Here is a 26,361-nt window from a genome sequence, read left to right as displayed (position 1 = left end):
TTGCCTGAAAGAAATAGGTGAACTAATAAATTGGGAAATTTGCAAATCTAATACCAAAAAAGTTATTTAAATAGACAGAACTGAGATAAAGTATGTACGTAAATTCAAAATTAACATGAAGTATATGCATTGCATACTTTACAGCACATCACCTCAAAGTTTTATAACTGGTCATTAGGATACAGCCTGAGCTCATTAGAATTACAATAACTGCTTTATTTCTAGTTTTCTCTTCTTAAGTCCAGTGATGTTGCCTAGTAATGCAGAACTCTGAAACCACTCTAAAATACTTCTCCTCAATTGCTAATTTAAAAAAAATAAAAATCAAACTGACATAAAAGACTTACACTAGTAACCTAACTTGCTCTCAAATCTGATTTTTTTCTCTCTACATTTCCAACTTATTGGGTCTTCTCTAAACTCAAGGAAAAAAAAAAAAAAAACCCTGAGTTGCCACACATTTAAGTTATAGCTTTAGTTAGTTTATCTTTCTTCAGCATTTAAAAAGTCACAGGAAATTCCAAGAAGAAAATGAATGGTAAGCATCAAATTCAGAAGAATGTACAGTGTTCAACACATTTTTTCCATTTCACCATTAAAATAATTAAAAGGCTCATATTATAATAATATTAATAGAAATAATTTTCTGATCATAGAATTATATTGGAAAAATAGGTATTACAAAAAAGTACATTGTGATTCACAAAGTTATACTAAATAATTTTAAGTATAAATTACAAAAGATTTTCCTACTCCTTTAACATAAACAGTATTCGACCATATTTCACAGCACTTAGATTTACTCTGTTAGTTCTTCATCCAAACTGGTCTTTAAAAGAAACAGGCAAGATTTATGTGATTAAAACAAAAATAATGAAGCAATAAGCTTACATCTTGGGAAAAATGGCAGAGAAAAATCAGAGGAAATCTTGGGCCCAACTGAATTTTATCATAGTGCAGAATTCCAAAGAGGTGTATGACCGCAACTGACTCACAGGAATCAAATCACAGACAGCACCCAACTTCACTAATGATTAGTAAAGGGTACTGACAAAGAGTCTCTGAAAACTCAAGCCAGGCTCCTTGGAGCCTGCTTCTTTAATACACCTATCAACTGTGACCTATAAAGACTTGAACAAACACAACCATAGTTCCCAACAGCTCACGGCTGCATCCCTAGCATGACCCTAATCCCCCTAAAAGTTCCTGCCTAGAAAACTCCAAGCTGCCAAAGAGTTTACTATTACTTCCAGCCGACACCTGAAAGATAGGGCTCCATCTCCCAGTTTCTGTGTGAGGATTGGAGCTGAACTTCCATAAATGCCAATTAGCAAACCCAGATGGCTTTCATATGGACCAAGTCCAATTTTCTATAGTTTAACGACCAGTTCCTGACTATTATTAGCCACATCTTTTTTTATGAATTGCTCACTGAGCTCTGCAAGTAGAGCAACACTTCCATCCAGTAATCCTGCCTCTAACCACAGTGGGGAGGCAAGCTGCCTCTGGCTCACCACAGATCCTTGTAGACTTTCCCTAAGTGTTGTGGAGAATAAAGCTGAAAAACCACAGGATATTAGCATCCTAGCATGCCCTTTGAAGAAACAGGAGAGCTGAAATCAGTTTTCACTCTTCTCAGAAGAAGTGGATTATGGTAAATCTCTAAAGCATAATTTAAAAAACAAAAGGAACAAGATCCCAAGACCTTTCCAGTGCTATCACACCAATGGAATCCTTGGTATTATTAAAGAATTAAAATACAATTCTCGGCAACTATTTACTACTTGGAATATATAGCGTTAAGAAATATTACATTACTGGCCTGGATAAAGTGTAATAGAAATTCTTACTCATTAATACTCTGCAAACTTCCTAATACTGCCAGTCCAGAGTTGGTGTATATGTATATACCTCAGCTGTTAGGTTCACTGTAATACTTTATCACAGACAACAAAACCAAGCTATTTTCAATTCTCTTCTTGAGTCAGTCCCATGTAAAGCTTTCCCTCTACAATCCCCAATTTGTGGGTCTGCCACAAATCTTGGGGTTAAAGACAACAGTAAGAACAGATAAGTCAAAGAGTCTATTGCGATTAAAAAAACACCCCTCATTGTGATTAAAAAAACACCCCTCTAAAATCCCCAATTTGTGGGTCTGCCACAAATCTTGGGGTGAAAGACAACAGTAAGAACAGATAAGTCAAAGAGTCTATTGCGATTAAAAAAACACCCCTCATTTGTGGCCCTATCGTGCTGTCATGAACTATTCTGTAGAAAGTTTAGGTCACAGTATATCTTATTCATTGTGCATTCCAATCCTGGCAGAAATAGATCTCCACTTAGATTTACAATTGCAATCTTTGACTCTCTGTATTGTTTCTAACTAAAATTAAAGCTGCCTATAAATACTTTGAACATTTTTTTTTAAAAAATCTGATGGCTTTCATGTTTGATACTAAGAAAATATAAGGAATATGTTTGTTCTTATGAATGACATCTAAAAATATTAGTTATGGACACAGAATGTTCCCAAAACCTCTGTGTGGTGGTTGAGATTCAGGGGGGACATCTGCCTTGAAGGTTCTCCTGGAATAGCCAGAGACTCCAGCCTTATGCCAGGTTTCCCACCCAAGAGTACTGGTGCCAGGAAAAGGAGCCCCCATAACATCTGGATATGAAAAACAGTGGGGATTCTAACCACCTGGGTGCTACGGAAGGCGGCGGGAAACTCAGACATACTCTTAAACGGCCCACACAAATTCACTCACTCACACGCACTCACCTTGGGCTCTGGCAGAGGGATAGTGACTCAAGTGATGTCAGAGGCATATGCGGGACAGACTAAGGTATGTGGCCATGCAGTGAGGGCTGGAGGACATTTTCCATTTTCCCTGAGAGGTCCTCCTCTTATGCAGCTGGCAGGCTAGTGCCATTTTTCATGTGTTCAGCCCTCCCCATCAGGGCCAAATCTGAGTCTTATTGGCCTGGTGAGATCCTCTGGGACCCCACGACACCCAACTCACACAATGTCAGAAGCACTTTCTCCCTGAGCAGACAGCCCCACCAGCATTGCACACTTTCTTAAAAAAATATTGGAATCCACAGGACCAAGGTGGGCATCAACTGGCCTGGGTGTGCTCTGACACTTTTGCTGAGCAGCTCCAAGTTCGCACTGGCTCCTAACCAAAATTTACATTAATCTGATGACCATGACTCTTCCCATTCTAATGACTCCCTGAGAGCTAGCCTCAACCAACTTGCATACCCAACAAGGCACTATCTGTGAATAAACCTATAGAGGGCCAGCAGGTGGCAGTAGGCCTCAGGGTGTCCTGCTGTTTTCCAGAGCTACCCCAGACCCAGTACTGGTGGTAGACATCCTCAGTTCACTATGTAGCCTCTCCCACATGCCTCTAGGTTTAGAACACTCAGCAAACAACTGCAGATCACTTTATAGCTCTACCAGGTAGCCCCTGGGTGACCTGGACCAGCACCACAGCCCTCCCAAGAGGTCCCAGAACCAACAGCAGAGCTTCAGACTACAGCAGAACACTGCTCAACTAGCCCCGCAAGTGGCATACACAAAGAGTGGACTCAACAGGCACCAGAGCCCACTGGGGCAAATCCCACTCTGTGGGTTAAGACCCCCACATAGCAGCCTGTAAGCTATGGACATGGCGACACTCCACAGCCAATCAGCCTCAAAGTCAATCCCTCCCATTGACATTCCAATAGCAATCTAGGCTCAACTATAACAGGAGGGCACACACAACCCACCCAAAGGCCACTCCTGGAGTACCCTGAGCACATGACCAGGGAGACAAGGTCAGGGCACCTACTACATAAGGCCACTCGGCCAAGACTGGGAGACTTAGCAGGCCTACCTAATACATAGAAACAAAGAAAGGCAACCAAAATGAGGACACAAAGAAACGCATCCCAAATGAATGAACAAAGAAAATACAAAAAAAAAGAAAAAAAGAAAAAAGCTAAACAAAATGGAGGCAAGCAACCTATTAGAGACAGAATTCAAAACAATGGTTATAAAGTTGCTCAAGGAACTTAGTGAGAACTTCAACAGACAGATAGCAAGCACAAAGAAGGACATAGAAATCATAAAAAAGAACCAGTCTGAATTGAAGAATACAATAAGTAAAATAAAGAATGCATGACAAGGAGTTACCAGCAGACCAAATGAAGCCAGAATCAAATCAGCAATTTGGAAGACACAGTAAAACAACCAATTGAATCAGCAAAAAGAAAAAAGAAGCCACTCCCCTCCACCCCCACCAAAAAAATGAGAATAGTTTAAGAGATCTCTGCTACAACATCAAGCATGACATCCACATCATAGGGATACCGGAAGGAGAAGGGAGAAAGCAAAGGATTGAGAACCTATTTGAAGAAATAATGATTGAAACTTTTCCTAACCTGGTGAACAACAAGACTTACAAGTCCAGGAAGTACAGAAAGTCCCAAACAGGCCCACTCCAAGACACATAATTAGAATAGCAAAGGTTAAAGATAAAGAGAGAATCCTAAAAGCAGCAAGACTAAGGCAAGTAATAACTTATAAGGGAGTTCCCATAAGATTGTTAGCTGATTTCTCAACAGAAACTTTGCAGGCCAGAAGGGATTGGCATGAAATACTCGTATTTGAAGTGATGAAAAGCAAGGACCTAACAGCAAGACTACTATACCCAGCAAGACTTTTATTTAAAATTGAAGGACAGGTAAAGAGCTTCCCAGACAAGAAAAAGCTAAAGGAGTTCTTCACCACCAAACTAATATTACAAGGAATGTTAGAGAGATTTCCTTAGACAGAAAAAATAAAATTATGAATAATAGTAGCTACATTATCTCTCAACAATTACTTTCATAATAAATGGGTCAAATGCTCCAATGTAAAGACATAGGAGGACTGAATGGAGAAGACAGCAGAACCCTTACGTATGCTGCCTACAATAGACTGACTTCATATTGAATGACACACACAGACAGATGAAAAAAGATATTTCATGAAAATGGAAATTAAAAAAAAACACATAAAAAATCTTGAGTAGCAATACTTACACCACACAAAATAGACTTTAAAACAAAGGCTATAAGAAGAGACAACGAAGGACCCAGTAATCCCACTTCAGGGTATTTATCGGAAGAATCCCAAAAATGCTACTTTGAGGGGACATGGGCATCCATATGTTCATTGCAGCATTGTTTACAATGACCAAGATGTGGAGGCAGCTTGGATGTCCATCAATGGCGGAATGGATAAAAAAAAGGTGGTACACACACACACACACACACACACACACACACACACACAATGGAATATTGCTTGGCCATGGAAGACGATGAGTTCTTGCCACCTGCGGTGGCATGGATCGACCTAGAAGGTATTGTGGAGTGTCAGACAGAAAGACAGATGTAACATAATTTTGCTTATATGTGGAATCTAAAGAACAAAATTAACAAACAAAACAGAAGCGAACTCATAGATACAGAAAACATTTTGATGGTTGCCACATAAAAAGGGGGTTGGTGGCATGGGTAAAAAATGAAGAAGGGATTAAGAAGTTAAAATTGTTTGTTACAAAGTGCACGTAGTTATGGGGATGTAGGGTAAAGCATAAGGAATATAGTCAATAATATTGTAATAACTATGCATGGTGTCAGGGGTGTAGATTTCTTGGGGTGATAGAGGGGAGGGCTTTGGGGGCAGGATGAAAAAGGTGAAGGGATTAAGAAGCATAAATTTGTAGTTACAAAATGGTCATGGGATGTAAAGTAAAGCATAGGAAATACAGTCAATATTACGGTAATAACTATGTATAGTACCAGATGGGTTCTAGACTAGTCAGGGGATCATCATTTCTTAAATTATATAAAGGTCTAACTACTATGCGGCACACCCAAAATTAATTTAAAATAATATTGAATGTCAACTGTTATTAAAAAATTAAAAAGGTGGGGGGGGGATGTGAATAGGAATAAGAGGTCCAAATTTCCAGGTTTAAAACAAACAAGTCATAGGCATGTAACGTACAGCATGGCGAATACGTATAGTCAATAATACTGTGATAATGCTGTGCGGTGTCAGATAGTTCCTAGACTTATCATGGTGATCACGTCTCTAGGTATATAAGTGTTGAATAACTATGGTATATCCCTGAACCTAATATAATATTGTCTGTTAGCTACATTTTAATAAAAATCTTAAAAAAATACTAGTTATGTTTCTAATAGCAACTTTTAATCTGTTCACAGATATTCAAAGGAACAGTAAAAATCAATTATTTCTAAACTTCAATGTAGCCACCCCTTGATATTACAATACCAGTATTACAATATGTCCTCAAAGTAAAAATTTGGTATTTTGGTTAGCAAACAATGGAAAAAAGCATGCAGACCTCTACAAGACCTGAAATAAAAGTAATTCATAACATTGGTTTGCATTATTCATACATCAGCATGAAGTATTACTTTTATTTTGCTTAACCTACAATACATGCAAATTTTATCAGTCACCATTTTATAAGAAGTCATAAACATCCAAGTTTTGCTTTTATTTCTCATGAAATATTGACTCTGATGAGAATGTGTAATTCCAGTATGTACATCATGTATAATTCCAGAATTACACATTCTCATCAGAGTCACTATTTCATGACAATATGCATGATGTACATTTTCCATCCAAAGGCAGTGTCAGTGACATTAATGAGCATTATCCAATGCTATGCAGGTCAAAGTTACTGACCCGCAGTAATGCACAGTTAAGTATAATTGACAATATTTGACTGTGACAGGAAAAACATACAAAAGTCGGACAATTAAGTTTGGGAACTTCTGGCAACAATGTTGCTAACCTTTTTTGATATCAGAGGGATATTTTATTATAAATTTGTACCAAATGGACAAACAGTTAACCAAGTTTACTATTTGGAAGTGCTAAAAATGCTACATGAAAAAGTTAGACTACCTGAACTTTTCACCAACAATTCACGGCTCTTGCATCACGACAATGCACCAGCTCACAGCACTGTCTGTAAGGGAGTTTTTAGCCAGTAAACAAATAACTGTATTGGAACACCCTCCCTACTCACCTGATCTGGCCCCCAATGACTTCTTTCTTTACCTGAAGATAAAGGAAATGTTGAAAGGAAGACATTTTGATGACATTCAGGATATCAAGGGTAGTACGACGACAGCTCTGATAGCCATTCCAGAAAAAGAGTTCCAAAATTGCTTTGAAGGGTGCACTAGGCGCTGGCATCGGTGCATTATTTCCCAAGGGGAATACTTCGCATGTGACTGTAATGATATTCAGCAATGATATGTGGCACTTTTTCTATGATGAGTTTGCAAACCTAATTGTCAGTCCTTGTATCTTCAGATGGACCTATATGGCTTGATGAGTGCTAAAATTTTCAGAAATGTAACAATGAAATCTACATATTTGGGTGCTGAAGGATGAATTTTCAAAGCTTATTTTCGCAGCCTTCTAAAGTTGACCATCCTTTGCTATACACTAACTACAACAGGATATCACCTGCAGAAACGAACATGGTCAAAGGTAATTAGGATTGGATGCTCCACTCAGCAGTCAAATGAAAAAAACAAAACAAAAAAATGGACCACTCTGGAAAAATATTGTCCAACCTTATTCAAAAGCAATGTTCTATGGAATTAGAATATGAGAAAGTATAAAATCAAGAGAGAATTCCATAAACTGGGCAATTTTCAGTTTACCAAAGAGCTTTGTTCCAAAGAATTATTTGAAAGACCGTTATTTAGCACTCTTTTGGGTTCGAAATTTGTTGGAAACCCACAGAAGCCTAGGTAAGCCTGCTGATGTAGAGTATTGCCATAATTATAAAGTTTCAAGCTACACCTATCCACTATGCACAGGGGTTAACTGAGCAATAGTTTTCTATTATAGTTTACAGAATACAGAGAATACATCTGTCTATATATTAAGTCCCACTCCACGACAAGAAATGGGGACTTTGACTGCTGGGGCCTCCATGACAGTGACAACTGTTGTATAAGGAAGTGCTCTTCAGATATTAGCAAAGAGGGCTCACATTTTAGTGATCAGGTAAGAAAACAGTCTATACTCACGTGCCAGAAAGCCAATAAGCGTACTTAGAATGTTAAAATATTTCACATTAACTATTTAAAAGAGGGCATTTCTCAAGTCCCTTTCGCTGGGTCAGACCTCCCAGGTTTCTGACTTCACGTACATCATCTCGCCACCCAGTGGGCACCAAACAAAAATAGCCTTTGTAGCACAGTCGAGAGAACCTGGGTCTAGACATTCATGATGCAGGGCTGGATTCCCAGCTCTGATTTACCTCCCAGATGTGACCTTTGACAAGATACTTAACCTCTTTATGCCTCATTTTCACGATCTGTAAAATAGGGGTAACATCAACTACATGTAGAGTCCTTGCCCAAAATACGAAGAATTATGTAAAATCCCTAGTATAAGAGGTATCTATGAAGTTCAGCTATTCTTATACTCCCCACTTAATGAAACATTCTCCGTGGTGATGTCAATTCCTGATACTTTAGGTCTTTAGAGAAACGTGCAGAACATCCATTCCCTAGTCCTTCTTGCTGATAGGACCCTGGCTGTGTCCATGCCGGGAGGTGTCCTTCCCAGGGGATGAGTCATGCTGGACATGGCCTTGGCACAGTCTGCAGGGATGGGTCCAGGGAGGGAAGGTGACCCAATTCTGGTCAATTAAATATGGGAGAAATCTGGAAAAGGTTATCTGTGCAGATGAATTGAAACCTACAGAAGAGAAAAGGCTCTATTCTACCTGCTCATTTCCTTCCCATGTTGAATATCTACATGTGGAAACATGAGGCTTGGAACTGCTAAAGGCGTATCGTAACCAGGGTAGAAGACCAAGAGAATTCCAGAAACACCAGTCTAGAACCCTAACATTGTTGAACTGCTAATTCAACCCCAGCAAATATTTCCCTCTCAATGTCCTGTTATGTGAGATTTAATACTAAACACTCAGTAACTGAACTTGTGCTTCTCATTCTGCAATGAAGGAACTGGCTTTAAATGTAAAATTCAATCACTTGTGGACAAAAACTTTTGTGAAATAAAATAAAAACAAATTCCTAGGATAATTGTCAGACATGTGAATGTTGTGACAAAGTCAAATTGCTGTAAATGTTTCTAAATGCTTACTTAATTACTTACCTCCTTTCAGATCAGAGAAGTGAAGTTTGTATACAGACATCAATCTATGGATTGCACTCAAAATAGCACTGGTTTTGTCAATTTAATAATGTTCAAAAGAGAATTAGCACTGAGGAAATATATATGCTATTATGCAGTATATTATTAACCTTTCAAACTCACTTTTCTCCTCTGCACAAAGTTAATAGAAAGTAAGTAGAAAACAAATACATGACACGATAAGCATAAGGAGGGACAGAGAGAGAGAGAAATGGATGATGAAAGGAGAGAAAAAGGCAGGAGGGAGCAAAAGATTGAGCTCCCTTCGAAATACGTAGAACTCAATTCAAAACAGTTTTGTGGGGCATGGAATATCCTGTTTATTTTCACTGTGGTCATATATGATAAATGCAGGAATTACATTGTATGTTTGTATCCACTGAATTTCAGATACTTAAAATCTCATGCCAGACTGATTGGGAAGGCATTGTGCAATATTAAAAGTTTGGAATGGTTTTAAATTCCCTCGTGCCTCCAAATCTGAAACAGTTTTGATGCCACATATAAAATGAAAATGTGCCCTGAAAAATAATGTAACCAAAGAACTTTCATTAGAGCTTCCCAGACATGCTAATTTAGAGTGTTACAATTTAAGTGTGAATAAAGAGAAGGGAACTAGTTCAAAGACAGGATTAAAGCATAAAATACGCTTTATATCACATTTAAGTGAAACTGCAATATTTCAAATTTACAATTTGAAAAATAAACAAATGTCCAAAATGTTTGCTTTGCCATTTCATGCACCTATTGTGTGTCTGTAAATGTTTACTGAAAGCTGCATGGTTTATCTCTCTGCCTCTGATAATGGCTGTTTTGATTAATTTTATGTGCCAACTTGACTGGTTGAAAGGTGCCCAGGTAGCTGATAAAACATTATTTCTAGGTGTGGCCGTGAGGGTGTCTCTGGGAAGAGTTTAGCACTTAAGCAGTGGACTGAGTAAAGATCTCCCTCAGGAAGAATGGTGGCATCATCCATTCCACTGATGGCCGGAATAGAACCCAAGGGCAGAGGAAAGCAGAATTTACTGTCTTGGTTTGATGGAGCTGGGACATCCATCTGCTCCTGCCCTTGGACATCAGTCCTCCTGGATCTGAGGTCCTCAGGCTCAGACTGAATTACACCGCCAGCTCTCCTGATTCTCCAGCTTGCAGACGGCAGATGGTGGGACTTCTCAGCCTTCATTATCAAGTAAACCGATTCCTATAATAAATCTCCTCCTGTGTGTATTTAATAGGATATATGCGTATATATTCTGCTTTTGGGAGAACACTGGCTAATACAGGCTGTATCTATTCTTTTGCACAAAAGTAGTCCCGATCTAGTCTAGTCTTTAAATCTTCATAAAAGTAATTCCCAAAATCTTCTTCCATAAACTTCGCAATGCGTCTTGTTCAGACAAAGTGTTTATGGAATTTCATCACGCCTGCCATTTTGTAGAAGAGAATAATTATAGAGTAGTCACTGCCCTGGCTTTGCTATGGAGAGAAAAGCAAATGAAGTAGTGGAAAGAGACAAGCGCATGGTAGTGATTTTAAACAATGATTGAGAAATCAACAGTTACGAATTGATGACTTACACACCTAAATTAATGTCAAAGTAGTTGTCTGGTAATTGCACCTGTTATGCTTCTATTTCGTGCACTGTGTGCTGCCATAAGGCGCAGGTTTCCAATATCACTTTTCTCTTACGTCAAGGAAATAGCTGTGTTGGGAATGTCATACGTCTCCTTTCTTAGCCATATGGGTGGAAAAGTCCAGATCATAAAACATACCGCTCCAGGTGGCATTTGAGAGTCTCCGTAAGTGTCACCCTCACAAAAATACCACTGATGAGAGAATTCACGGGGTAACACAGGCACACTGCTCACAAGAGCAGAGGCACAGACACCTTTATGCTACAAACTTACCATCACAATGGACAGCTGAACAGATCCAGCTGCAGCTGGGGTTTGCAGGGTAAAGGTGCTCTATAATAAAGACCAGTCTATAAACCACAGTATGCATTTCTCCCAGTAGTAAGACATTGATGCCGGCAGCACAAGTCACAGATGTAGGTAAACATGATACTAAGTTAACATCAACTGCATCTTAATATATGGTAGGCCTGCTCCAACAATATAGGGTAGAATCATGAGTTAGCACTTGCCAGACCTTTGGAACCACCAAGAAAGCTTGGGAACCAAGTGGGTAAGGAAGGAGTAACAAAGGTCCATGGTAATGGGTCCAAGTTTCTTTTCTCTATAAGCTGCCTTGATATATTGTTATCATTAATTCTTTCTGCTTCTTACAAAAAGAGGTTTAAGTATATGATTGAAAGTCTTAACGGCAACCAATTGAAGAGCTGAAGATCATGATACATGTACTGTACTGACTCTATCGTATCGACTCAGTACTGGGGTGTGTCGGAACTTACCAACTGCAACAACAATTCCAGGGAGAAAGAAGTGGGATCAGGGGTCGGGGAGGACATTTTCCTTTCAACATTCCAAGATAGCTCCTTGTGACACTAATAATCCACCATGAGGGCTCATGAGGGCTTCTTTTCTCCTTCTGAACTATTTCCAGATTATCATTCCCTTTGACTGCACATTTCACAAAATACTTCACTATGAGAAATATGAAACTATCATAGTCCTTTGTTTTAATATCTCCGATCAATGCAGACAAGAGTGGTTTGCTACATATCATGCTTATATTTATGCATTCCAATCGTTGTTCTATTATTATTTAGATCTTTATCTCCCGGCCTCTTTTGCAAATTGTTATCACTGTACATAATGTAGTTTCTACATAAATCTGTAATTTAATCGTGGCCCCAAAAACATTGCCCGTACAGTTGAAGGTAGTAAAAGAAAATAATTCCAGATATCAGAAACTCACAGAAATGTTCAATGATTTTATTTCTTAGGCTTACAGATGAAGCTTATAAAAGTTGCCATAATTTTCTGCCCTGCGTTTCACTCACATTTAGTTCAATCCTGACAAGCTATTTCTAATGTCATCTGACTTTCTGCTGCTATCTTGGGTTCAGTTACATCACATGAAATGTTGCTCTTACAGCACTAATCATGCCTCCTAGTTGTGAATTCTTCCTGTGATTCAGCCTCTAGTACTCCGAGCACCTTGAAAAAAACCGTGGCTACACAGGCGTTAACCATCCATCAGTGTAATTCTGATGCCTCTGGGATAACGGTTTTCCATCACTTTTCTTTCTTTTGGGGTCATGGAAATCATATAGCCATTGCAGGTGATGCTTGACACAAATCTAAATTTCAGATTACATTAATTAAATGTAATGTAACATACATATTGACTGCAGAAGCATATTTCTATTTATAAAAGAAGGTTTAAATACAGTTCTCCCAAGGGCATTTTAAACCTTTTATTGGTAATTAATCAACATTTGAAAATCAAATTAAATTTTACAATGACTAAAAATATAAGAAATATAATTATCTCTTCAGCTTTGGTATGGTCTTTTAAAATATGAAATTATTATTTCCGCAATATAATGGGACAAAAATTAAGCAGCTTGAAGTAGAATCCATGCATACTTTTTCAAACATCAAGCCAGTTCATCATCAATAGGGAAAAATATACTAAGAAAATCAATAGTCTGTACTTTGTGTTGTCATGAAAGAAAATCGAGCTATTACTTACATCTTAAGTCAATCTCCTCAAAAACTCTGCCCTCTAATAAAAGTATCATTAGTAATGAAGGAGTGAAAACGTATATATGAAGACACTTTTGGACTAGTCAAACAACCCTATTAATAATAGATGACCAATGTTCCTCTGTATGATGCAGTCTGTGAAATATTTCAAAAAGTCTCCTGCTTGTGAAATGCTTCAAGAGAACCATTGTGAAGGGCAGATCCACGAGGACTCCATCTGTGTATTTCCAACCACAGCAATCTTTCAGAAGGAAAGACTGGTAAGGGATCTTTGCAGGCTTCCTAATGGCTCAGTGGCTTCATCTAATGCCCTTCATCCCCTAATTGGCCCTGCGTTTAAGACACTCATTCAACGGTGTGGCTGCAACCTTCAGTTCTTTAACAACCATACATTCCAAGGCCAAGGTAGAGCTTCCCATCAGAGAGCAAATAGAATTTGAGGCTTCAACTTTTAGAGAGAGAGAGGATACTTGTGAGGAGAGGTCCCGAAGGTATTAGCAGATTGTATCTGGACAGTGAAAGCATTGTCAAAAGTGGTTCATCTGTTGAAGAAATTAGAGCATGCAACGATTGCAGATACTTTGGTCTGCAGAATACTTTATTTCACTATTTTGTCTCAGGGTAAACTGGGGTATCTCCTGGGGTGTCTTCGTACTCTAAAAATAGATTTCAATCTTGAGGAAAGCTATCTTCTACTAACAGAAATATAAGGAAAAGAGCTGTTTCAGGAATTACAATGTCTCTTCTTATTACTCAAGTCACCTGGATCATACTTTATAAATTACATTTTATGTGGAGAAATTGCTTAAATAATCATTCTTTCCAATGGGTTTGGCCTGAGCCCAGAGAAACAACTCTCTTTTAATCCAGTCATAAGGTAACACACACAAAATTTTGTGATCCACATTTCTCCATTTCTGACTGCTTAACTCATATCATATGATTTCAACATATTGCTTAATGTCTCCACATTTCAGTCTTCTCATCTATAAATGGGAATATATTAATATCTGCTTCATAAAAATGTTATAAGAATGAAACAAGGCAACCAAGGGACCATAGGATTGTATTGCATATGGTTTGTAACAATGATTTGTTTAAAATGCAGAAAATACATCTGATGGGCCAAAGAGCTTTTAGTGTGTTCTCAAGTAAATCACCTTCCACAGCCTCCTCCAAGATGGAATATTTCGTATTTCAATGTGGGGAGAATGGAAACTTGAAGCTTGAAAGCCTGGAAGAACCAGATGAGATTTAAGGTGTTTTCATCTTTTTACCATTGATTACTTGACATCCCTGTGGAAGGAGCTAATTAGTACCAATAATGTAGACAGGGCTCCACAGCGGGGCATTGGAGGAAGTCCTCCCTCACTCATGGGAATCAATCAACACCCACTAAGAAGAAATGACTTTCCCTTATAGTGAGAGATTCTAGAACCCAGCCAGTCACCTGAAAGTGAAATCTACGAACCTTTATCAATTCTGAACCATTTAATCACAAATCAGTTATCAACTACAATGCTCAGGGAGATCCTAAAGCTACAATATAAAAGGAGTGAATATTGGTATTTTGAAAATAAAAACCAGTGGCATGGTGGCAAATGCTTAATAACTGGCTCTGATGGGTAGGAGGAGGTCCTGACTTGTGGTGTTTGTGTAGTTAAAGCTTTAGTTACCAACATGATGTCACTAGATGCGGAGTTGGAAGGAGATGCGCAATAGAACTGTTTACATAGAATTGCTACCATACAGATACAATAGATGTAGAGTAACCCCTGGAACACAGACGACAGTACAGTGAAGTAAAAATAATTAGGAAGCATTGAGTTTTGAATATTTATTACCTTTGCTTTTAATATAATTTAAAATTTATATAATTAATTTTTAATAAAGGCTGTGTTTCACAACTGAATTGCAGAATTTCTGGAAATGTGACAGGGGACTTTCCCCAGATGGTACAAGCCAGCTCCAGTACATCACTGCCTCCATCTGCTACTCATTATCTAGATAAAAGGCAAAAGTATACAAGATAGGATAAAACTGAAGCATAAGAAATTAAATTTAAATAGAAGGACACTTTGCTAACAATCAAAAATTCCATTCTCAGAGATATTTAAGAATCAACAGGAAGTTTATGTTTTCTTCTAGGAGTTTCATGGTTTTGGGTCTTACATTTAAGTCTTTAATCCATTTTGAGATTATTCTTGCATAGGGTATAAGTAGGTGGTCTACTTTCATTTTTTTGGACAAATACCTTGAATGCATTTGTCCAGTTTTCCCAACATCAGTTATTGAATAGACTGTCTTTACCCCACTGTATATTCTTGCCTTCTTTGCCATAGATTAATTGACCACATAGGCATGGATTCATTTCTGGGCTCTCTATTCTGTTCCATTGATCTATGTGTCTGTTTTTAAGCCAGACCATGCTGTTTTAACTACTATAGCCTTGTAGTATAGCTTGATATTGGGGTATTTATCCAAATAAAACCAAAACACTAATTTGAAAAGATATATGCACCCCTATGTTCATTGCAGTTTTATTTACAATAGCCAAGATATGGAAGCAACCTAATAGCCCATCAACAGACAATTAGATAAAGAAGATATGGTACATATATACAGTGGAATATTACACATCCATAAAAAAAATAAAATCTTACCATTTGCAACAACATGTAGGGACCTCGAGGGTATTATGCTTAATGAAATAAGTCAGACTGTGAAAAAGAAATACCTATGATCTTACTTATATGAGGACTCTAAAGAACAAAATAAATGAATAAATGAAAAAGAAATAGACTCAGAAATACAGAGAACAAATTGATAGTTGACAGATGGAAAGAGGGTTAGGGGTCTGGATAAAAACCGTAAATGGATTAGGAAGTAAAAATTGGTAGTTACAAAATAGTCACAGGCATGTAAAGTACAGCATAGGGACTACTACGCTCATATAGTTAATAATATGATAATAACTATGTCCGGTGCCAGGTGGGTACTAGACTAATCAGGTGATCACTTCTTAAATTATATAAATGTCTAACCACTATGCTGTACACCTGAAACTAATAGAAAGTTGAATGGCAACTATAATTTAAAAATAAGTAAATAAATAAATCTACGTTAAAAATAAACAATCAACAGGAGAGTCGTTAGTATTAAAGGTTCATACACAGCCTTGTCATGGTGCTAAAGACGGATCTAGAGAATCTCTTGAGGACCCTGCAAATCTAAGCTATGTTACCTTTCATGAACTATAATTTGAACAGCTCCCAAATCCAGAATTTATATTTTAAATACAAATTGATAAAGAATTTCCATCAACAAGAATTACATATTCCCCATTATCTTCATTATGATCCCTTTCAGCAAGTTATCAGTACAGGATACATAACTTGAGTGTAGACCACTCCTATTTGTACCCTAATTAACTAATTTAACCAGTCAACCTCTACAGTCTGGACCTTCCCACACGCAAGCACTTACTATACTACATATTAATCAATACCAAAGTACAACCACGTCTCTAATTACTGGAACAGAGAGAAACTGTCAGAAATATATTTACGACTTATCATCACATCCACTGAGCTCATATCTCTTACGAGAATCTGATCACTAAAATCCTATTCCCATACTTGTTGTTAATAAAGGAACTCGGTGTCTGTATGAAACAATTCCTAATGCAAGTACCTGTGGAAGGAGTGGAGAGAAGAAATTCAAACATTAATTCTACTTAATAATTCAGGAATATAATTAATCAGGAAAACAAGTGGTTCTGTAGGCAGAAGAGACAAAAAAAAAAAAAAAACCCAACAACTACCAAAAAGAAAACAAAAACCTAAGTAAAAATTGAAGGAACAAGATCATCAACACTGCCATGATTGTGTCCTGCTTGACTTAACAATGGACACCTATTCCTTGCAAGCAGAGCCCTTGTCAGTAACCTCAACCTCTGTTGCTCACCGGCCTCATCTCATTTTCCCAACAGACACTTGATTCCCTTACAAATCAAGGAACTGGTGATTCTCTTACCAGCAATCTACTAGTTCAAGGGTTTCACTTTCCCTATCTCATGACATCAAGCAGGACTCGATGCTTTCAACATATATACATATATATTTTACTATGCTCATCTTAAAATCTCTGTTCTCCCATAATCTTCCTAAACCTAAGATAAGAATGTTCCATTAAAGAGCATTTAGGGTTATGTCTCATTTTAGTACCTTTGCAAAATATTTCAAATTAAAAATCTAAATTAGATAGTTCATGTCATGTGTCACTGCTTGCATTACCATTTAACTGGCAGTTGAATACTAATCACTGATAAAGTATTATCTTTTTGTTTAACGTTATATTCTGTTGGGAATGCATGATAATTCACACACATTAACAGCAATTAGTGTTGATGGTGGATAAAAGCATGAATTTTTGATGCACCTAAGAAAGAAGGTCCACTGAAACTTTATCATATGTTTGCCAAATGGTCTCCCTAAAATTGACATTCAAAACTTTGAGCCCTGTTTTCAGTACTGTTCTCATCCATCTTTACGTACTCTCTCAAGGTGAGCTCATCCAGCCAGGGCTTTAAATACCAATATTGCTCATGATTCCCAATTCTGAATATCCATTTCCAATCTTGTGCTCTGAGTTCTAAGCTCACATACCTGACAGTTACTTGGCCTCATGTATCAGAACCTTAAAGCATCTAAAATGAGCCCTTATCTCCAAACACTCCTGCTCCACCCCAAGCCCCACAACACCCAATTTTCCAGCCTTCAGTAAAAAGCCCCACATTATATTCTGTTACATATGATGTGTAAGTCAACCCCTCAGCAAATCCTAGGCTTTTTACTCCTAAATCATGTCCCAAGTTCATCCTTCCCCCATCTGTTCTGTTATTACAGATATGTGACTCTTGTTCAGAATAACAGAAGAGCATCCTGTCTCCCATTTCCTCTCTTGTTTCCCTCTAATCACTTTTCTTCTCAGCAATGAGGGTATTTTGAAACACAAGTCAGATGATCCTATGACTCTTTAAAATGCTCCATTGGATTTAAAATGGATTCTCATTGCTCTTTGAATGAAATCGGGAGCCACTACACGTGCCCAGTGCCATCTTATTGCACACTCTCTCCCTCAGAGACTGCACCCTAGCCACCCCATACTCCTATCACATAGAGGACACACCATGCTCTTTCAGAACTGGAGGCTTTGCACATTTGGTTTCCTCTGCTTAGAATGGTTCCCCTCCCTTTGCATGACTGACTCCTGCCCATCTTTTCACACTCAGCTTCCAATTTCTGAGAAGTCGTCCTGACCACACCACCCATCTCGGAAGATCGCTCCCCACTTCCCTGAGTATATTACACTTTTTATAACCTTAATGGCACTTACCAGTATTTGCAAGTAGGGAATCGTTCCTTACATACTTATTGACAGCCCTTCTGCTCAGATATAAACTCTGTAAGAGAAGATCTGCATCTGAATAGTTCACACCTACACACCCAATCCTCAGGAACGCCATGTACATTTGTTGGATGTTGTTGATTATTTCAAGTACAGGAAGCACAGAACACAGCAAAGAGAGTGCAGACTCAAGTCTGAACTTGCAGTTCCATCCCTTCCCAGGTGTATTTGTCTCAGAACGTTATTTCAACTCTTTTTGTCTCACTTTCTGAATCTCTAAAATGAGTGCTTGTGAGAGATACATGATTTCATAGATATAAAAGTACCTTGAACACAGCTTGGCACATAAAGAAAGTTTAGCTCTTCACTTACACATTCATTCATTCTCTAAATATTCCCTGAGTGCTTACTCCATGCAGAGTACAGTGGAAGATTCTGTGAGCAAACCAAAGTCTTAGCCCTTTGTGGACTTAAAACAGAGTAAAAAGAAACACCACACACGCAAAGAGATAAACACAAAGAAACATGTGATTGGTGTCCGATAAAAACAACAAAATCAAAGACCTGTATTCGTTTGCAAGGACTACCATAACAAAGTACCACAAATTGAGTGGCTAAACCCACAAAACTGTATTGTCTCATGGTTCTGGAGGCCAGATGTCTCATATCAAGATGGTGGTAGGGTTGGATCCTTCTGTGGGCCATGAGACAGAATCTGTTCCATGTCTCTCCCCTAGCTGCTGGTGGTTTCCTGGCAATCTTTGGTTTTACTTCACTTGTAGAAGCATCACCCTGATCTCTGTCTCATTTCACATGGTGTCCTTCCTTTGAGTATGCCTGTGTCCAAATTTTCCGTTTATATAAAGACATCAGTCATGTGGGACTGGGGGCCCACCCTATGCCAATATGACCTCATCTTAACCAATTACATCTGCAATGACCCTTTTTCCAAATAAGGACAGATTCTGAGTTATTAGGGGATAGGACTTCAACATGAGAATTTTCGGTAGAAACAATTCAAACCATAAAACAACCATAAGAATACAATATTTCCTAGGCAAATTCAATACTCTGAATGTACACTTAAATATAACAAGAAAGCTATAAATGGATCCGGATTTATAGAAAAATTGGCTAATGCAGAATATTGTAATAATTTCAATACCATTCATATTATATGAAGTCTCATTATTAGCCATAATTTTAAGTTCACTAACCTTTTGTAAGTTTCATGAGATGAATCCAAGTATTTAAATATAGAAAAAGAATGGAGATGAAATGATTAAGAATTATGTTGCACAGGAGAAGAGAAAGAGCTATTAAAATTAAAAACATGTTAAAGCAAGAGTATCAGTATATTTACATACTAAAAGAAATGTGTTTCTGTATCCAGTGCCCAATATCTATCACAGGTGAGTAGCACATTTCCCAAAACTTAGTTTAACAACATGTGGTAACAACTACACCACCAACATGCACACACCTGCCAACATTTGATCTCAGCAGTACAGTGTGATCACAAGATTGTTTGAATGTGGTGGAGAGGAAGTATATCCACTTGATTTCCACTGTGAGAAAAAAAATACTACTTTTCTTTAATTTGAGAGGATGTTCTCTCAAATAAAAACATACAGCCCGTCAGTCCTCTATGGACTGACTTTTATGTTTTGAAACATAAAAGCTGCTTGTTTTCTATAACTCTTTTAAAGACTCCTGTTACTCTAGAATGTAAAGCAAAAGTTTTTAATTTTGTTGCACTGATTATTAGGTCTAATAGGAATATGGCTGCCACCTCCCGTGAAGTGCTGCACCATGAAATAGATCGCCCTGGTAAAAACAATATCCAGGGACAAAATTTTGTTGAACGTGTCTGAGTCAGACTGCTTTGATGTCCTGAAGATGTCTCAAGCTCGTAGGAACAATGTCTGTGAACCTTAGTTCAATACTTCCCTGAGGCCACTATAAGAAAATGACTCTGAAATGACATAACGAGTAATTTCAGACCTTAAAAATGGGCAATTAAGACTCATTTAAATGTGGCAACAAAAACTATTTTACTAAAAGCATAAGTTCAGGTGTTTCTTTTTTTATTTCTAGATTACACTAGTATAGAATATACATTATTCTAAAACCGAAACAATCTTTACCAAAAAAATATATTTAAAAGTTTTTGGATGACTTGATGAATGTGTTACACAGTGATGAACTGCTTTTTCGAAAACGATTTACTTTGCAGAGTTTTCTATGGGCATGCATTCATGCTTTTCACTTTCTCTTTCAATTCATCTAGCAGAATTACACACAGGAATGTAAATCTGGGGCAAAAACACAGATTTGCTTAGGAGTAGAAGTTTGGACAAAAAGTAGTGATGGGAGATGGCCAGCAACGGAATGAAGAAAGTAGAAAGAAGACTGAGATTTCCAAACCAGAGCTCATCCAAATACACTAGCCTAAGAATGATAATTTATATCCAATTATATTTGCCAGAGTGATGTTTCACTCTGGAGGGTGGTTTGGATGAAATGTGAATGAGATAATGAAAACTTTTCATTGGTTTCTTTAACTTGAAGATGGAGCTAATGTGCCATCTTTTAATGACTTGCAGTCATTCCTAATCATGAATAGAGCATATAGGTTCTCTTCAGCAAATGTGTTCTGTGAATGCCATTCCCCTCTTAACACCTACACTTATTTACTGCTTCATATCCTCCATCTTCCAACAGTTGGTGGGAGCAGAAAAAAACATGAAAGGGGAAAAAAATGACAGCTGGTTTCAATGGAAAATACACTAAATCTGGGAGCCCTACCTGGTGGTACGCTGGAGCAGGCTTATACCAGCTCAGAGAGTCAGTTAAATTTGGAAGATTTTGAAACCAATTGAGAAAATTATTTAAAATTATTAAAAATTAAATACTATAAACTTAAATTTAAGTGAATCATATTAAAAACAGAGGTACTAAATATTTAAAAACATATCCCTTCCTAATTATTTTACCACTTTACTTTCTCTCTGCCTTTGTGGTTATTTATACCTATTTTATCTGTATTACGGAAAAACTATGCAATGGTGTCATGGTGTAATTCAAATTGGCCAAGATGGGAGTATTTACACCAAATAAATTGGCAAACCCTAAAAATCAGGGTGTAACATTGTTTTGTTGATTGTCTAGACTTAAAACACAATGGAGAAGTTTTTTTCTCTAATTATGCACGTTAAACCTAAAATAGGTCATGCTGTTATATTGTCAAGGTATACAAACCATTGAAAATAATGTTCCAGTATTTGGAAGCTTAATTCAGCAAAGATGTCTGCTCAGGTATTGGAGAAGGTCATCAAGAAGACCTAATGACCCTGGAGCTGAGCCAGGGCAATCAGAAGGTCCTCACACTCTCGTGTCCTTGGAATGTACATTGTGCCCACAGTTTTCACAGTGGGAGCCATTTCAAGGACGCAGCCTTGAGAAAGCAATGTGTTGTTGAAGCCATCTGGACAGTATTTGTGACTGAGCCCCATCAAGGCCACTGTATAAACTTTTAAGATTCAGGAGGTGGAGGGTGTGCAGAAATCTACTTGTCTTGCAGCCACCAAGCCTGGTAGGTAAATTCCCTTGCTTACTGAACCTGCCACCTGCCAGTCTGGAGTTGTCTGCCCCTTTCTTCAGTCTCTCCTTGCCTTCAGTGTGTGTGTTTGCGGGGTGAGGGGGCGGCACTTTCGAATTTCAGCCCAGGGAAAGTTCCCAAGGTTGCAAACCATAATCATGTCATTGATAGAGTGAAGTTCCAATATTGGCTTCCTTGTTTCACTTTTCTATTACTCCTCAAAGTAAATAAAAACATTAACCAGCATTTGTGTCAGAACTACAGAATCAAGAGTTTCTCAAATTCCACAAAAGGTTTTGGCCAGAATTAACTGGCTATATAGAATTTACAATGAAGAGCACAAATTATTATTAATTATTATTATTATTATTATTTGTCAAATGAAGGTTGTACATTCTTTATATACATAATATATATGTAATATATTATATAATAATGTAATATAAACATGTATGTTTTGTTTGAGATACAATTAAATGTTTATTATCACCTCACTGTCTCTATAGAAATCTCTATCATCTTAAAACTATTGATCTGGAAAAGTTGTTTAACTCTATGAGTATTACCTTCGTCATCTGCCAACACGTGAAATGGGGACCTTCCTCAGAAGATAATTTTAGGAGTAAAATAAAATAATGTTTATGCAAAAAGTCTATATGGATTGCAAATATTCATTATTATCGTAAATTCAGCAAATGTTTCAGCTCCTAATCTGAGCACTCCTAAGGACTAGCAGGGTCTGCAAAGATAAATAATATTTAACCTTAACCTTTTAGGGATAATTTAACCTTATCCTTAGGTTGCTTACAGTCTAGTGATGAGAGACGTGGAAATAACAAAATAATTGAAGGGGATGGAATATGTTCCAACAGACGAAAGCAGCAAAGTGCTATGAGATTTAAAAAAAAGAAGTGATTGATTTTACCTGGAGCACTAGGGAAGACTTCACAGAGAAAGTGGAATTTTGAAATAAGCTTTCAAGAGTAAGTTGAATTTGTGTCAACTGAGAAGGTGTATGTGGAAAGTAGGGGCATTCCATGCTGAAAGATGAAACACCAAACACATTATCATCACAAATATTACAGTGCCGACTAAGGAAATCATAATTGCATTGATAAATCCACTGTATCAAAACCCTTGCAGTTACTTCCATATAAAAGGGAAAGAATTATGCCATTAAAGATTACACAATCTAATCTGTCTATCTATCATCTTACATATTCAAGGGCTGACTTGAATTTATTCAGTTTTTCCAATTTAGAAACCATGTCCATTTCTAATAACCAAAGTGGAAATTATCCTCTGCCTTTGTTTTTAAAGAAAACATTCATGTTTATGCGAATATTTGTTTTCCAAAAAATAAAACGGTATAAAATACTTCCTATTTAACAGGATATGAAGGAACTGTCGCTTAGATTTAAAGAAAAATAGCCATTAATTTCAAATCTATAAATACATGCACTATGCACATATTTAGTAAACAATAGGGAGCACATGTAAGGTGAGGTTTTTATGAGAAAGTGGAACTCTGAGGCAAGGGAAATGTGGGATCTTTTAAAAAATATCCATGGTACTGTTCCCCAGTAAAGTCTTGTTCCCCTCCCTCAATAAAATCTTTTTTAAAAAATCCATGAGAACAAGGACTAAGAAAGAACATTATCTTATCTCCTCAGGTCATGAGTCTTGCAAGGATTGACAGTACTCAGTTGAGTTCACGGAACAGCGTTTTCCTCTTGCTAGTCAAAATATGCGATTTAATGTTTGTGATTTTAAAAAACAAAAAGCACTTTGAAGAAAGCTTGGCAGAGCATCTAGAGTCTGCTTTTAGTGTAATAAAAGGGAAATGTCTATTAATCTCTCACAACAAAAGTCTGACATAAAAGGTCTGTGGCCTTGACCTCAAGTGACAATGGAATATACCAGAGGGCCAGTCTAGGTCCCACTAGGACATATGTTAAGAAAAGCATTCGCTCCACACTGCAAGCCCTTTTGCTCTGGTCTTGCCCTCCCTCCCCAAGCTACGGAACCAAAGGAGCCTTTCACTCAGTTCTCTCCGTAATGACAGCTGTCAGTCTGTCGCTGTCTGCACATGCAGCATTCAACAAAATCTAGAGCGAAATTGGAAGTGCAGGGGCTGAAATACTCTTGTTTAAAAACACACGGTCAGACCTCCTTCCTGGAGATCCACCGCTTTTCAACCTGCTGAAAGTAAGAAGCACCTCACTCTTAACTAAGAGTTAGTTGAAGCTGATCCCGTGTCTTCAGAACCTGGACATGCCCAGCCACCTTCTAATTAAACAACATGACTGGAACTATCGCAAGAAGAAAGAGCCCGGAAGCCGCCCGTGAAACTTCAGCAGGGATGCGGAGGATGCGAAAGCCAGTTGTGCAACCCGAGGGCGGGGAAACCGCGCACTCCCAGCCCCTCCGCAGCCGCCCCAGGACCTCGTGGCGACGCCCGGCGGGAGCGCGGCGCAGGCCAGCGCGCGGGCCGAGAGGCCGAGCGCGCCCCCCTCGGGGAGACGCGACCCGCCGGGGATGCCCGCAGCGGGAGGGCGGCGCGAGCCGGCGCGGCGGGGAGCTCGGGGGCGGCGGGAGCGTCCACCCACCCGCCCGGCTCGCGCCCGCAGCTGCGGGTCCGCGGAGGGCGCTGGGGGGCGGGTCCCCGGGCCGGGACCCGTGAGGTCTGGGGCGCGCGGGGCACTCACCAGCTGCAGCGCGCAGAGGCCGATGAGCGAGCAGCGCCCGTTACAGCAGCCCATGGTGCCGGCGGCTCCGAGCGCGCGCGGCCGGAGATCCGCGTCTTCCGGCGCCGCCGCCTCCCGACTCGGAGCAGCCCCCTGCCGGCGGCGCTCACGCCCGGCCCAGGCTGGCCCGCACCGCGGTCCCGCTCGCCGCTCGCCGCTCGCCGCTCTGGGGTCTGGACTCGCGCGCCGCCTTTGTTAGTTTCCGGGGCGGGCAGAGGTCGGTAAGGCGCGCCGGCCCCGAGCGAGTGGCGGGGGTCCCTGCCTCCCACTGTGAGGGTCCGCTTCTGGAGGAGGGGAAGCCTGGCGGGGGGGGGCGCGGGGGGGGCGGGGCGCGGGGGGGGCTACAGATGGTGAGTGGGTGGGAGTGTGTGTAGGGGAGGGGTGATTATAGGAGGTGGGCGTCGGGAAAGTGGAGTGTGCTGTCTGCGTAAGTGTGTGTGTGTGTGTGTGTGTGTGTGTAGGGGAGGGGTGATTATAGGAGGTGGGCGTCGGGAAAGTGGAGTGTGCTGTCTGCGTGTGTGTGTGTGTGTGTGTAGGGGTGGGGTGATTATAGGAGGTGGGCGTCGGGAAAGTGGAGTGTGCTGTCTGAGTGTGTGTGTGTGTGTGTGTGTGTGTGTGTGTAGGGGAGGGGTGATTATAGGAGGAGGGCGTCGGGAAAGTGGAGTGTGCTGTCTGCGTAAGTGTGTGTGTGTGTGTGTGTGTGTGTGTGTAGGGGAGGGGTGATTATAGGAGGTGGGCGTCGGGAAAGTGGAGTGTGCTGTCTGAGTGTGTGTGTGTGTGTGTGTGTGTGTGTAGGGGAGGGGTGATTATAGGAGGTGGGCGTCGGGAAAGTGGAGTGTGCTGTCTGCGTGTGTGTGTATGTGTGTGTGTGTGTAGGGGAGGGGTGATTATAGGAGGTGGGCGTCGGGAAAGTGGAGTGTGCTGTCTGAGTGTGTGTGTGTGTGTGTGTGTGTGTGTAGGGGAGGGGTGATTATAGGAGGTGGGCGTCGGGAAAGTGGAGTGTGCTGTCTGCGTAAGTGTGTGTGTGTGTGTGTGTGTGTGTGTAGGGGAGGGGTGTATATAGGAGGTGGGCGTCGGGAAAGTGGAGTGTGCTGTCTGCGTGTGTGTGTGTGTGTGTGTAGGGGAGGGGTGATTATAGGAGGTGGGCGTCGGGAAAGTGGAGTGTGCTGTCTGCGTGTGTGTGTGTGTGTGTGTGTAGGGGTGGGGTGATTATAGGAGGTGGGCGTCGGGAAAGTGGAGTGTGCTGTCTGCGTGTGTGTGCGTGTGTGTGTGTGTGTAGGGGAGGGGTGTATATAGGAGGTGGGCGTCGGGAAAGTGGAGTGTGCTGTCTGCGTAAGTGTGTGTGTGTGTGTGTGTAAGGGAGGGGTGTATATAGGAGGTGGGCGTCGGGAAAGTGGAGTGTGCTGTCTGCGTGTGTGTGTGTGTGTGTGTGTGTAGGGGAGGGGTGTATATAGGAGGTGGGCGTCGGGAAAGTGGAGTGGGCTATCTGTGTAAGTGTGTGTGTGTGTTTGTGTGTGTGTGCTGGTGCTGGTGGTGGTGGTGGCGGTGGTGCTGGTGGTGGTGGTGGCGGTGGTGGGAGAGGATGAATGAAAAGGAGCGCCACTGAAGAGGATCGGCAGTCTGGTTAGGAGTCTTTGGAAAGAGGAAGAGAGAGAAAGAGAATGAATA

General features: G+C 39.8%; 1 protein-coding gene across 4 annotated transcripts in view; it reads right to left on the bottom strand.

The window, feature by feature from the left end:
- NKAIN3 (sodium/potassium transporting ATPase interacting 3) overlaps nucleotides 1–25,052 on the bottom strand; it is a 547,012-nt gene extending 521,960 nt beyond the window's left edge. For all 4 annotated transcript variants that reach the window (XM_081070859.1, XM_081070861.1, XM_081070862.1 and 1 more), the window contains exon 1: nucleotides 24,655–25,052. In XM_081070859.1, coding sequence (XP_080926985.1) covers nucleotides 24,655–24,708 — 54 coding nt within the window. In that variant the 5' untranslated portion in view covers nucleotides 24,709–25,052. The remainder of the gene's footprint in view (nucleotides 1–24,654) is intronic.
- Nucleotides 25,053–26,361: the final 1,309 nt, after the last annotated feature.

This window comes from Rhinolophus hipposideros (genome assembly GCF_964194185.1).
Source record: "Rhinolophus hipposideros genome assembly, chromosome: 13".
Taxonomy (NCBI): domain Eukaryota; kingdom Metazoa; phylum Chordata; class Mammalia; order Chiroptera; family Rhinolophidae; genus Rhinolophus; species Rhinolophus hipposideros.
The sequence above is the reverse complement of the archived record's forward strand: the minus strand, read 5'-3'. Positions and strand labels throughout refer to the sequence as shown.